The following is a 12,135-nucleotide window of genomic DNA, read 5'->3' on the forward strand; positions in this document are numbered from 1 at the left end:
GACAACAAGCATATAATAGTTACCACGATAATCAACCTTTGCGACTATTATGATCGTCGCTTAAACATACCATTGTCGCCACTAAAACTATTCATTGGCGACAACAGTTATCCCGCTAATAAATATAGTCATTGCCACTAAAAAGAAGCATTAGTGACAATTGTTCTCGCCGTTTCATGAATATCTATTACAATCTTATTAATTGTGTAGTTTCTAAAGGCAAACGTACACATTTCAAAGTTCAAACAAGGTACAATGCAGAAAAAAAATCAAATTTACCTAGCTTTTTTGATGATACACGGTCTCGACTTATTTTTTACCGAAATTCTTTTAAAATATTAGCTTTTTGTTATCACAAGGCAATAATGATAGCAAAAACCTGGGCTAGGAATCTGTTTGAACAATGTATAAACATAAACGAGGAAATTAGAACCAGAAGCACCATTTTTCAGAATCTAGATTCTCTTGTCAGTGATTGAGTAGTAATACTAGGTTCTTGACATCGACTAGGCTCCGACATGCACTTAGAGGTATTTTCGAAAAGTCCGAGCAACATAGATACTGAATACTTGTTTTTATGTAAATCTTCTTAAAGAATTTGAACGTGTTCGTTTAACAGAAAATGTGTGATCTAAAGTTTCTTTCTTCAATTTGGGAGAGAGGCGACTGGCAGAGGGAGAGTGGCGAGCGAGAGTTTTGGGGAGAGAGGCGACTGACAAACTTTGACAAACGTTTCTATGGGGCACAATCAAATCAAACAGTAGCTACTCCATTTATTTTAGGTTATTAGTTTGCTATTATATACAATTATCCCTGTTAAATTGCTATTAAATAAAAAAAATATCTTTTTTTTAAGGACGGACTAATTAAAAGTGGAAGTGAGAAATATATAAATTAGGACATGTGACTATTGTATTAGTTGAATTTTAGATGATTAATAGAGAAATTAAGAGGATTGAGTGAATTAAAAGTTTAACATTTAAAGGAATCTTTAGTGATAAATAAATAAATCTCTTTCAAAATAGGAAGATATTTTTTTTGACTTTTTTTAAAAAAATTAAAATATTCATCCCACATGTTTACTGAATAAAATAAAGATTTTCAGTACAATAATTGAGCTTATTATGATCACAATTAATTCCATGAGCTGTATTTTGAATGATATTTCACACGTTTAGTAGGTGATGGGCAAGATCTAATCTTATTCTTTTTATTATTTGATGTTTCAGATTTAAAATTTAAAAATTTAAAAATTTTATTTTAATGATAATCTTAATTAGTTGGACCAGTAATATTGAATATTATATAAAGAGGTATAGTGGACGGGATGTGATCTCTCCACTTTTAAATTTTATCGGTTGAAATAATTAATACGATATAAGACTTAGAATAAAATGATTTTATTAATAGAAAACATATTAAAATAATAATGTGAGGGATGTACGCCCTAAATAAAAGGAAACAACTTATATGATTCCGATTTATTTTTGTCCAAAAAATATTTCACTAGATAATCAGACAAGTAAAGACTCACTCTAAAATATATTGAATATCTTCCGAATACGCAATGTATATCTTTCAAATAAAATAAAGAAAGACTCATTTATGTTATCGGTTGAAAGCTTGACTCTATGTCATTTTCGTTTGAGAAAATATTCATTCATGTCATACATGAGCCTTTCTCAAAGTTTGATGACATATTTAATTTTTTTTTATTTTTAAAAAAAGTAATTTAATTAATGACACGTCTGAAACATAATTAATTGGCCACGATTTTGCAAAACTATAATTGTTTTTTTCTTTATAAATAATGGCATGAATAAATCTTTTCAAATAATTATTTTTAAGAAACGATAAATATATCTTTTCTGAAATTTCGATACATATTTAATTTTTACCAAAGATAACATCACAACATATAAAGCACATGCAAAGGCATAAAGAAGATTTCTCTTTAATGTATAATCTATAAATAGATAGAGAGAAGTTGGAAAGTAATTACATTAAATTATACTCTAATAAGTTGACCTACTATAATAATTATAACAGACCGGTTTAAATTGGTTGAATTTTTCACAATCATTCTTGAATATATTTTCTTCAAAATAATATCACATTTTACATGAGTAATTTCAATAATTTTGAAGTAGATAAGATTTTTAAGAAAATATATCTGTTGATTTTTTTGTATTGAAATTTTCATTAGTTATGTTTGCATAGATTATATAATTACAATTTTTCATTTAAATGTTCTTAAAATAATGATTAAAAAAACAAAATAATCTTTCAACTTTTGGAAGTTATTAATTAGAGGATGTGTTTAGTATGAAAAAAAAAATAGAGACAACCGTCAAAAACACATTGAAGAATTATAATTTTTTTTAGTTTCATACCTAAACCATTATTGAGAGTGTGAGTTTTATACCTAAATTATCCTTTATTAGTTTAAGAAAACATTCATCATATGGCATTAATGCCTACCTCCAGAGGTCGAAATTGAATAGCGACCAAACTTTTACAGATTTAAGCTGGGAAGTCGCTTTTTTATCGATATTTCAAGGAATACCGATCTCCGAAAATCGATATTTATAGGTAAAATATTCCATCTCGAGTCTCTTCTCAAACGATAATATATTGATAAGTTAAGTATTTCTCAAAGTTCGATAATATATTAGAACATTTTTCCTATAAATAAAAGGACTTGTTGGGAAGATTGATAACATCACTAACATGTAAAGCACATGTGAGGGCATAAAAAAATCTCTCTTTTATCTTTTTCCTATAAATAGAAGTGTGGAAATAGTAATCTTAAATTAGTATAAATTCCTTCACCTATAATAACTATAATTATGACCTGAGTGGTTCAAAAAGATTGAATTTTTTTCTCCATCATCCCTATTAATACATAGAAATATTTTCTTTTGAAAATAATCATCACATTTTACATAATTGTGAGCTTCATTTTCCCTTTATAATTCAAGAATATTCTTTGCTTATTATTTTAATAATTGTGATATTTTTCAGCTCATTTTTTAGAAGAAAAGTTGAAAAAGATAAGATTTTTGATAAAGGGTATGTGTCAAAGTTAACTGTTTCAGCTAGCAATGAACTTAAACAATTCAAGATTCTTGCTTTTTCTTTCATTTCTGTTACTTTTCAGCTCAGTAGGTTGAAATAAAAGTTGAAAAAGATGAGATTTTTGATAAAGGGTATGTGTCAAAGTTAAGCATTTCAGCTATCCAAGAATCTTGATTTAAGAAGCATTGGTGTTATAAAGTAACCATTTGGACACCCAATGATCAAGATTCTTGATTTTTCTTTCAGTTGTGATATTTTTTTAGCTCAGTATGTAGAAGAAAAGTTGAAAAAGATAAGATTTTTAATAAAGGGTATGTGTCTAAGTGAACTGTTTAAGCTATCCAAGAATCTTGATTTAAGAAGCGTTGGTGTTATAAAGTAAGCATTTGGACACCCAATGACCAAGATTCTTGATTTTTCTTACAGTTGTGATATTTTATTAGCTCAGTATGTAGAAGAAAAGTTGAAAAAGATCAGATTTTTAATAAAAAGGGTATGTGTCTAAGTGAACTGTTTAAGCTATCTATGAATCTTGATTTAAGAAGCATTGGTGTAATAAAGTAAGCATCTGGACAACCAACGATCAAGATTCTTGATTTTTCTTTCAGTTGTGATATTTTTTAGCTCAGTATGTAGAAGAAAAGTTGAAAAAGACTAGATTTTTGGTAAAGGGTATGTGTTAAAGTTAACTGCTTCAGTATAAGTTTTTGTTCCACTTCTTATATTTTTCAACTGAAAGTAGAAAAAAGACAATTTTTTTGTGAAGGAGCTAACCATAGAATTTTGATTTTAAGGAGGCTATTGTAGTAATGGAGGAAAGACAGAAAAGGGGGAATTTGGTGTTTGCAGTTAATGGAGAGAGGTTTGAGTTGCCATCCGTCGATCCTTCTACAACTTTGCTTCACTTCTTGCGCTCGGAGACTTGTTACAAGAGTCCTAAGCTTGGTTGTGGTGAAGGTAATGCTCTTCTTTTCTTTCACCACTCTGTTACATAAATAAATATGTTTTTTCTTTTTGAGCAACCGCGGTGTTCAAGCCTGTTTGTGCGTCTCGACTAGTCTCAAGGGTAGCTTGTCATCTCCCACTATCCCACCAACACAACATTGAGTAACTCTGTCTGTCAAGGCTTGGACAAATAAGAAGAAATATCTAGTGTTTTTTACTCCGTTGAAATTTGAACCTGAGATCTCATGATCTTAATCTTCCTAGCGTATACTATATGTTTGTTTTTGGTGCTACTATATAATTAAGAAGCTTTGGATTTCCTTATATTTGTGTTCTTATGGCAAATGTTCATGGAATTTGATAAATTCTAGTGTACTTCTCTTATGCACCCGTCATATGCAGAAAGCTTATGATAACTTATTAGGGTGTGGTGGAACGGTAAAGATTCTTTCACCTCTAAACAAAAGTCTCTGGTTTGAAGTGTTGGGAGTAGGAGACTGTATGTTTAATTGTTTTCAGTCAATGAAATCTTTCATTCTTGGGTTGAGTTAAGCCTAGGTGTATCAGAATCAGGTTCATCCCCGTTTGGGCTCCTGATCCATGCTTAAGTTGGGCTTGGGCGTGAAAGGGGTGTTAGAGTGGGTTAAAGTTCCACATTAATTGGGGAATTGACTAGTGGTGTGCTTATATAGACTTGAGCAACCATTCCCTCACGAGCTAGCTTTTGGGGTGGAGTTATACCACGTATTACATGAATTATTTCTTTTTTTGGGGCTGGGGGATAGAGTCTCACATTAGTTTATATAGACTTGCACAAACTTCCCCTCAGGAGCTAGCTTTTGGGGAACGGATGGTGGTAAGGTTCAAGTGTCATATTTTTACAATAGCAAAAATTAAGTTTTAGGTTTCACCATATGTAATTGATTTACATACTAAGCTAACTTCAGCAGCTTCGGAGAGTAGAATTACTTTTGTGGTACAATGAAGTAAAATGACTAGCTTTTATAGAGTAGTTTTTTTTCAATGTAGTTTACTCATTAAATGAGATATCGTATTCCTGTTGGCTGATTTCAGTTAGACTATGAAATACTGCTTCTTAAGTCTTTTAGAGGGGTATATCTCTTCATCGTCCGTCTATAATCTGATTAAGTATTTGGTAACAAATGCACAACTTTGGGTTCAAAAGGAACATAATTTATTTGTATGCTTGCAGGTGGTTGTGGAGCTTGTGTTGTTCTGATCTCAAAGTATGATCCGAAGTTTAAAAAGGTGGAAGATTTTAGTGCGAGTTCGTGCCTTACACTTCTTTGTAGTTTAAATGGTTGTTCAATTACTACAAGCGAAGGCCTTGGGAACACCAGAGATGGTTTTCACTCTATTCATGAAAGATTTGCCGGTTTCTATGCTTCTCAATGCGGCTTTTGCACTCCTGGCCTGTGTATGTCACTTTTCTCAGCTCTCGTCAATGCTGATAAAGGAAACAAACCCGATCCTCCACCAGGATTCTCTAAGCTTACTTCATCTGAAGCTGAAAATGCCATAGCAGGAAACCTTTGTCGGTGCACTGGCTACCGGCCCATTGCTGATGCCTGCAAGACTTTTGCTGCTGATATTGATATAGAGGATTTGGGGTTCAATTCTTTTTGGAAAAAGGGAGACTCCAAGGAAATGAAAGTAAGTAAATTACCTCCCTATGATCCAACCAAGAATTTTAGTACATATCCTGAGTTCTTGAAAAGTGAATCCGCCACGAATTTGGACTCCTCAAAGTACCCTTGGTACAGTCCTGTTTCCATTAAGGAGCTATGGAGCTTGTTGAACTTCAATGTGACGGTAAATCGTGGAAGCTTTAAACTCGTCGTTGGTAATACCGGCACTGGTTATTATAAGGAAACTCAGCGATATGATCATTATGTTGATCTCAGGCACATTCCTGAACTCTCAATCATCAAAAGAGATCAGACAGGCATTGAAGTTGGAGCAACTGTGACTATCTCTAAATTCATCTCAGTCTTGAAAGAGGAAAGTCATATCAATTTGGGTTCATATGGGAAGTTGGTATCCCAAAAATTGGCTGACCACATGGAGAAGATTGCTTCACCATTTGTTAGAAACTCTGCTAGTGTGGGAGGAAATTTGGTCATGGCACAGAAGAATGGTTTTCCTTCTGATATCGCTACACTACTTCTCGGGCTTTCTGCTACTGTTAGCTTGATGACCAGTCATGGACCTGAAAACCTCACTTGGGAGGAGTTATTATCAAGACCACCACTAGACTCAAAGACTGTGCTTCTAAGTGTTTGCATCCCATTTAAGAAAGATCAAAGTTCTCACCAAACTCATTCTAGATTTTTGTTTGAAACCTATCGAGCGGCTCCACGACCTCATGGGAATGCATTGGCATATGTAAATGCTGCATTCCAGGCTGATGTTTCTCACTGCAATAACAGCGTCCTTATAAACAATATCTATTTGGCGTTTGGTGCGTATGGCACAAAACATGCAACAAGGGCTAAAAAGGTAGAAGAATGTCTAACGGGGAAAATGATGAGTGTACATGTTTTGTATGAAGCACTTAAATTAGTCAAATTAGCGGTGGTACCGGAAGATGGCACTTCACACCCTGAGTACAGATCAAGCTTGGCCGTCAGTTATGTTTTTGAGTTTCTTTATCCCTTAACTGATGTTCATCCTTCTATTTCTGGTGGTTTACTGGATGGAATTAATGACATCTCAGACAAGGAAGTTTCGGAAAGTAGTAATAATGGTTGCATTAGTCAGGGGAGAAAACAAAAACTGCTATCTTCTTCTAAGCAGGTCGTGGAGTTCAGTACGGAGTACTCTCCAGTAGGTGAACCGTTGAAGAAGATTGGAGCTGCCATGCAAGCTGCGGGTTTGTTATCCCCTTTTAATATTTTATTTCATCTTGTGCATGTTAACTACAACAATTTTTCCAGTCCTTGACTTCTGGTTTTTGACATTTAAGGCATCTATGTTGTTTGGACACTTCAAAAATGTTAGCATCTATGTTGTTTGGACAACGTTTTTGGAGGATCCAGCAGCATAGTTAAATTGAAAATGATATCTGATATTTAAAGTGAAATTACACTACTAAAGTAATAGCAAGTACAGGAGGGAAGGTCTATTCTAAGAGATATGAAATCGGGGAAATAGTTTACTTTCTATCAGCTTTGGATAAAACATTGCGTTAAGATTTATTCAACACCTGTGGTACAACTTTTGTTACCATTCTTTGGGGTGTTAATACATATTTTTCCCAAACTTTGTTGTGTGTTTTGGATTCCGTTTTCAGGTGTTACCAATTGGTCATTCTTCTCCTTTTTTGTTGCCATTGTTGTCATGTATTCCTCTTGCCATGTTTTTGTTTTTCTTTAATACAAAATAGCTTATCTGCACACCAGTTTAACTATAACTTTGTGTCTGCAACATTCTGAACTTTAGGTGTGCTGGTTTACATAATATTTTTCAGGCGAAGCTGTTTATGTAGATGACATTCCTTCACCACCAAACTGCTTGCATGGAGCGTTTATCTACAGTACAAAGCCATTAGCTGGTGTCAAGGGAATCCAGCTTGAGCCTAATCATTTAACAGACACCACCATAATTACATACAAAGATATCCCAACAGGAGGGGCAAATAGAGGAGCTGTTACACCATTTGGCTCCGAGCCCCTATTTGCTGAAGATCTCTCCCGCTGTGCTGGTGACAGAATTGCATTTGTGGTGAGCACTTCAAGTTTCTTTCTGCTGAGATTGGTTTTTATGCAATGTTAATTTCTCATACACTAAAAAAACATTGAAATTTTGAACTTTTTTCCTTATGTTGTTGAAACACCATAGGTTGCTGATAGTCAGAGGTCTGCAGATGTGGCTGCAAGAACTGCCCTCATTGAATACGACACTACAAATGTAGATTCGGCCATTTTAACTGTTGAGGAAGCTGTTGAGAAATCTAGTTATATCCAAGTCCCTCCACCTTTTCAGCCTGAACAGATTGGTGATTTCTCAAAAGGAATGGCTGAAGCTGATCAAAAAATTCTCTCTGCTGAGGTACTTTTGTTTTCTCTACTGTTCATATCTGTTTTTTGTTGCTCGGATTCTCCAAAATCATTGTGGTACCCATAGTGGATCCTCCAAAATGCACTATTGGAGGATTCGGCACACACCTGGTGGGCATATTTGAAGAGACTGAGAACATAGCATTGTTCCAATGGTTTCCTAAATTTGATTCCTAGATGGTGATGTATGCTAAAGGTTCAAACATATTACTTATCGTTTCTTTTAATATCCATTTTCCAGTTAAGATTCGGTTCCGAGTACCATTTTTATATGGAGACACAGACTGCCCTCGCAATTCCAGATGAAGACAACTGCATGGTTGTTTATACTTCAAGCCAGTGCCCTGAGAATTCACAGAGTGTAATTGCCAGTTGTCTTGGTGTTCCTGCACACAACATCCGCGTAATTACAAGAAGGCTTGGAGGTGCCTTTGGGGGCAAGTTTGTCAAAGCAATGCCTGTGAGTATACGAAAAAGAAATAGTAATAGTAACAATTTTCTGACAGTGATGTTAAAGTTTATGTATAATTCTAGGTTTCCACAGCCTGTGCACTAGCAGCATACAAGTTGAGAAGACCTGTCAGGATATATGTCAACCGGAACAGTGACATGATAATGACAGGAGGACGGCACCCGATGAAAGTAACATACAGTGTAGGATTCAAGTCGAGCGGAAAGATCACAGCATTACACCTTGATATATTGATAAATGCTGGGATCACAGATGATTTAAGCCCCGTCATACCATTATCTCTGATGAATACACTAAAAAAATATAATTGGGGTGCCTTGTCTTTTGATATACAAGTATGCAAGACAAATCTCACCAGCAAAACGATCATGCGGGGTCCTGGGGAGGTGCAAGGATCTTATATCGCCGAAGCTATAGTAGAGCACGTCGCAAGTTTACTGTCGATTGAGGTGGACTCGGTCAGAAATGAGAATGTTCATACATTTGAAAGCCTTAACTTATTCTATGGTAACGTTGTAGCAGAAGGAGAATATACATTGCCTGGTATCATGGATAAGTTGGCAGTGTCGTCCAGCTTTTTCCAACGAAGCAAGATGATAGAACAGTTCAACCAGAAAAACACATGGAAGAAAAGGGGCATTTCTCGAGTACCAGCTGTGTACAATGCTTTGCAACGACCGACACCAGGAAAAGTGAGTATTCTGCAAGATGGATCAATTGTTGTGGAGGTTGGAGGGGTTGATGTTGGCCAAGGGCTATGGACAAAGGTTAGACAGATGACTGCCTATGCTCTCGGTTCAATCGAAAGTAGTTGGGCCGAACACCTTGTCGAGAAAGTACGAGTCATACAAGCAGACACCTTAAGTGTAGTGCAAGGTGGATTAACGGCTGGAAGCACCACATCGGAATCAAGCTGTGCAGCTGTTAAACTTTGCTGTGATATCTTGGTTGAAAGACTGACCCCTTTGAAGAAACAGTTGCAGGAAAAAAATGTTTCTGTTGATTGGCCAATGCTGATTCGCCAGGTTTGTTTTCGACGCTGCAAGACACACTTCTCAGTCAGTCACTTTCGGTTTTCTGGATTGCTTTTTGAAATCACTGTGAACTTGTTTTCTTAAGATGTTCTCGTTGATAGCCTTATCATCAATGATTACCTTGTTCTTATAAACATTTCGCCTCATCCAAACAGAACTCTTGATGGAACTAGTCAGAAGATAATATACTCTGAAGTCATATTTGATATCATTTTTCTTCTTTTGCAGGCACAAACACAATCAATAAACTTAGCAGCAAATTCTTATTATGTGCCAGAATTCTTGAGGTATTTGACCTTCGGCGCTGCTGTCAGTGAGGTAAACTTGTTACTCCTATCAGTTTTTCTTGTTCCATGCCTCAGTCTGCTACTTTAAAGAAGATTCCCCTTTCAATACATAGAGAAGATCATCAAGATTTTGCTGAATTTATTCCAAGAACTTAGTTCGAATCAGTATATCGGAATATCAATACTGATTGGAATATCAGCACTGATCCGATCAAGCTCTCTTATTGAGAATGATCATATACTATGCCTCGAAGAGGACTCGAACCTCCACCCGCTTAAGCAATTGAGTCTCGTGTGTATCATTTCACCACCAAGATATCTTGAAAGTGAATCGTATGCAATGACTATCAATTTTCAATATATATGAGTGCACAACACTCGGCAGGGGAACTCCGGTTGTGGACCACTTTGCAGCCAATATATCTTCATATGGATAAGTAAAAAATAGAACTCATTTTTGCAGGTGGAGATAGATGTTCTGACTGGAGAGACTACCATTTTGCAGTCGGATATTATTTACGACTGCGGACAGAGCTTGAATGCAGCTGTTGATTTGGGACAGGTTCTTCCCTTCATTGCAGATTCTCTTATACAATTAAGAGATGCATCATACACTCGAACCGTATTCAAACTTCAGAACTATCTGCTTCTTAATCACAAGATTGTTCATAACTGTGGTGATTGTTTTTCTTTTCCTTGCTACAGATTGAAGGGGCTTTCGTACAAGGAATCGGATTTTTCATGAACGAAGAATATGTTACTAATGAAGATGGGTTAATGGTCTCAAATAGCACTTGGACATACAAGATCCCAACTATTGACACCATACCCCAGAATTTCAATGTTCATCTCGTAAACAGTGGACATCACGAACAACGTGTTCTCTCATCCAAAAGTAAAACTCTTTTCTTCATTTCCTTTAGCTTTACCATGTGTCATATGAGTTCTCCATGTTCTTGAGTTCACAGGAACGCAATAACTTTTGTCCAGACTTTGTATAGATATATCGAGAAATCAACTAAATATCTATAAATACTTGTTAGTGAACTATGTTATTATTGTATATATACTAACTTGAGCTCAATGCAGGAACATATAAACTTCAAATTCTGAATTTGCTTTAGTTCATACAAACCGTTGAATCTTATTATAATCAACTTTTTTGCAGCATCTGGTGAACCACCACTGTTTCTGGCAGCTTCGGTCCATTGTGCAACAAGGGCAGCCATAAGAGCAGCACGTGAACAGCTCAAACGTTGGGACAAGCTCAACGAGTCTGCTTCAGAATTCTATCTAGATGTCCCTGCAATATTACCAGTTGTGAAGACACAGTGTGGCCTGGATTATGCAGAGAAGTTCGTAGAAACTTTGCTGGCTCGGTAATCAACTTTTTTGCAGCATCTGGTGAACCACCGCTGTTTCTGGCAGCTTCGGTCCATTGTGCAACAAGAGCAGCACGTGAACAGCTCAAACGCTGGGACTAGCTCGACGAGTCTGCTTCAGAATTCTATCTAGATGTCACTGCAATATTACCAGTTGTGAAGACACAGTGTGGCCTGGATTATGCGGAGAAGTTCGTAGAAACTCTGCTGGCTCGGTTGTCAACGTGCTTCAAATGATACTAAGCTATGTTTCTCAGACTCTCTAGAATGTTGTCGCACTCGTGTCGAGTCCTCGAAAAATAAATATTACTTTTTGAGGATCTGACATGCACCGTGAGGCCTTTTCGAAAAGATCACAATCAATTCCATGATGATTGAGCTTATGATGATCACAATCAATTCCATGAGCTGTATTTTATTAGATTGTATTCTAATAAAATGATATTGTCCATTTTTACATGTCCACTTGTAATTGAGTTTATTATATATATATTCAAAGGATGATATAGTATAATTTATTATGTCTGATGATGAGTTTCTTTAGAAACTGAAGTCATTCCTTAAGCATAACTTATGGAATATCACTGCAACAAAAATAACTTTAAGCGGCTATAAATAAACACATTAATAAAGAGCGCCAAAGTTTTTATCGATATTAGTTTAGTGTCATTGGATCCAAAACCTTTAGGACATATACAAAGAGTGCTAATTGCCGCTAAAAATACGTCTTAAGCGGAAATTATAGCAATTGCCGCTGAAGCTCATTTTTGATGTAGTGCACTACAACAAAAATGTCGCTAAATAGCGGCAATTGACACTCCTTGTATATGTCCCTAAAGCCTTTAGCGACATTGGTTC

At 35.7% G+C, this 12,135-nt stretch overlaps 1 protein-coding gene across 3 annotated transcripts; it reads left to right on the forward strand.

The window, feature by feature from the left end:
* Positions 1–3,253: 3,253 nt before the first annotated feature.
* On the forward strand, positions 3,254–11,791 carry LOC101256252 (abscisic-aldehyde oxidase-like). 3 transcript variants are annotated; one of them, XM_069291455.1, is made up of 11 exons: positions 3,254–3,389; positions 3,873–4,035; positions 5,237–6,916; positions 7,514–7,767; positions 7,885–8,094; positions 8,344–8,562; positions 8,637–9,599; positions 9,837–9,926; positions 10,359–10,457; positions 10,601–10,790; positions 11,294–11,628. In XM_069291455.1, the coding sequence occupies exons 2-11, from the start codon at positions 3,888–3,890 to the stop codon at positions 11,377–11,379; spliced, it is 3,939 nt and encodes a 1,312-aa protein (XP_069147556.1). In that variant the 5' UTR covers positions 3,254–3,389; positions 3,873–3,887; the 3' UTR covers positions 11,380–11,628. The 3 variants fall into 3 exon arrangements, with proteins under 3 accessions (XP_069147556.1, XP_069147555.1, XP_010313468.2); XM_069291454.1 differs by having other exon boundaries at positions 11,064–11,428; XM_010315166.4 differs by lacking the exon at positions 3,254–3,389 and adding an exon at positions 3,463–3,750 and having other exon boundaries at positions 11,064–11,791.
* Positions 11,792–12,135: the final 344 nt, after the last annotated feature.

Source organism: Solanum lycopersicum, chromosome 11, assembly GCF_036512215.1.
Source record: "Solanum lycopersicum chromosome 11, SLM_r2.1".
NCBI classification, from domain to species: domain Eukaryota; kingdom Viridiplantae; phylum Streptophyta; class Magnoliopsida; order Solanales; family Solanaceae; genus Solanum; species Solanum lycopersicum.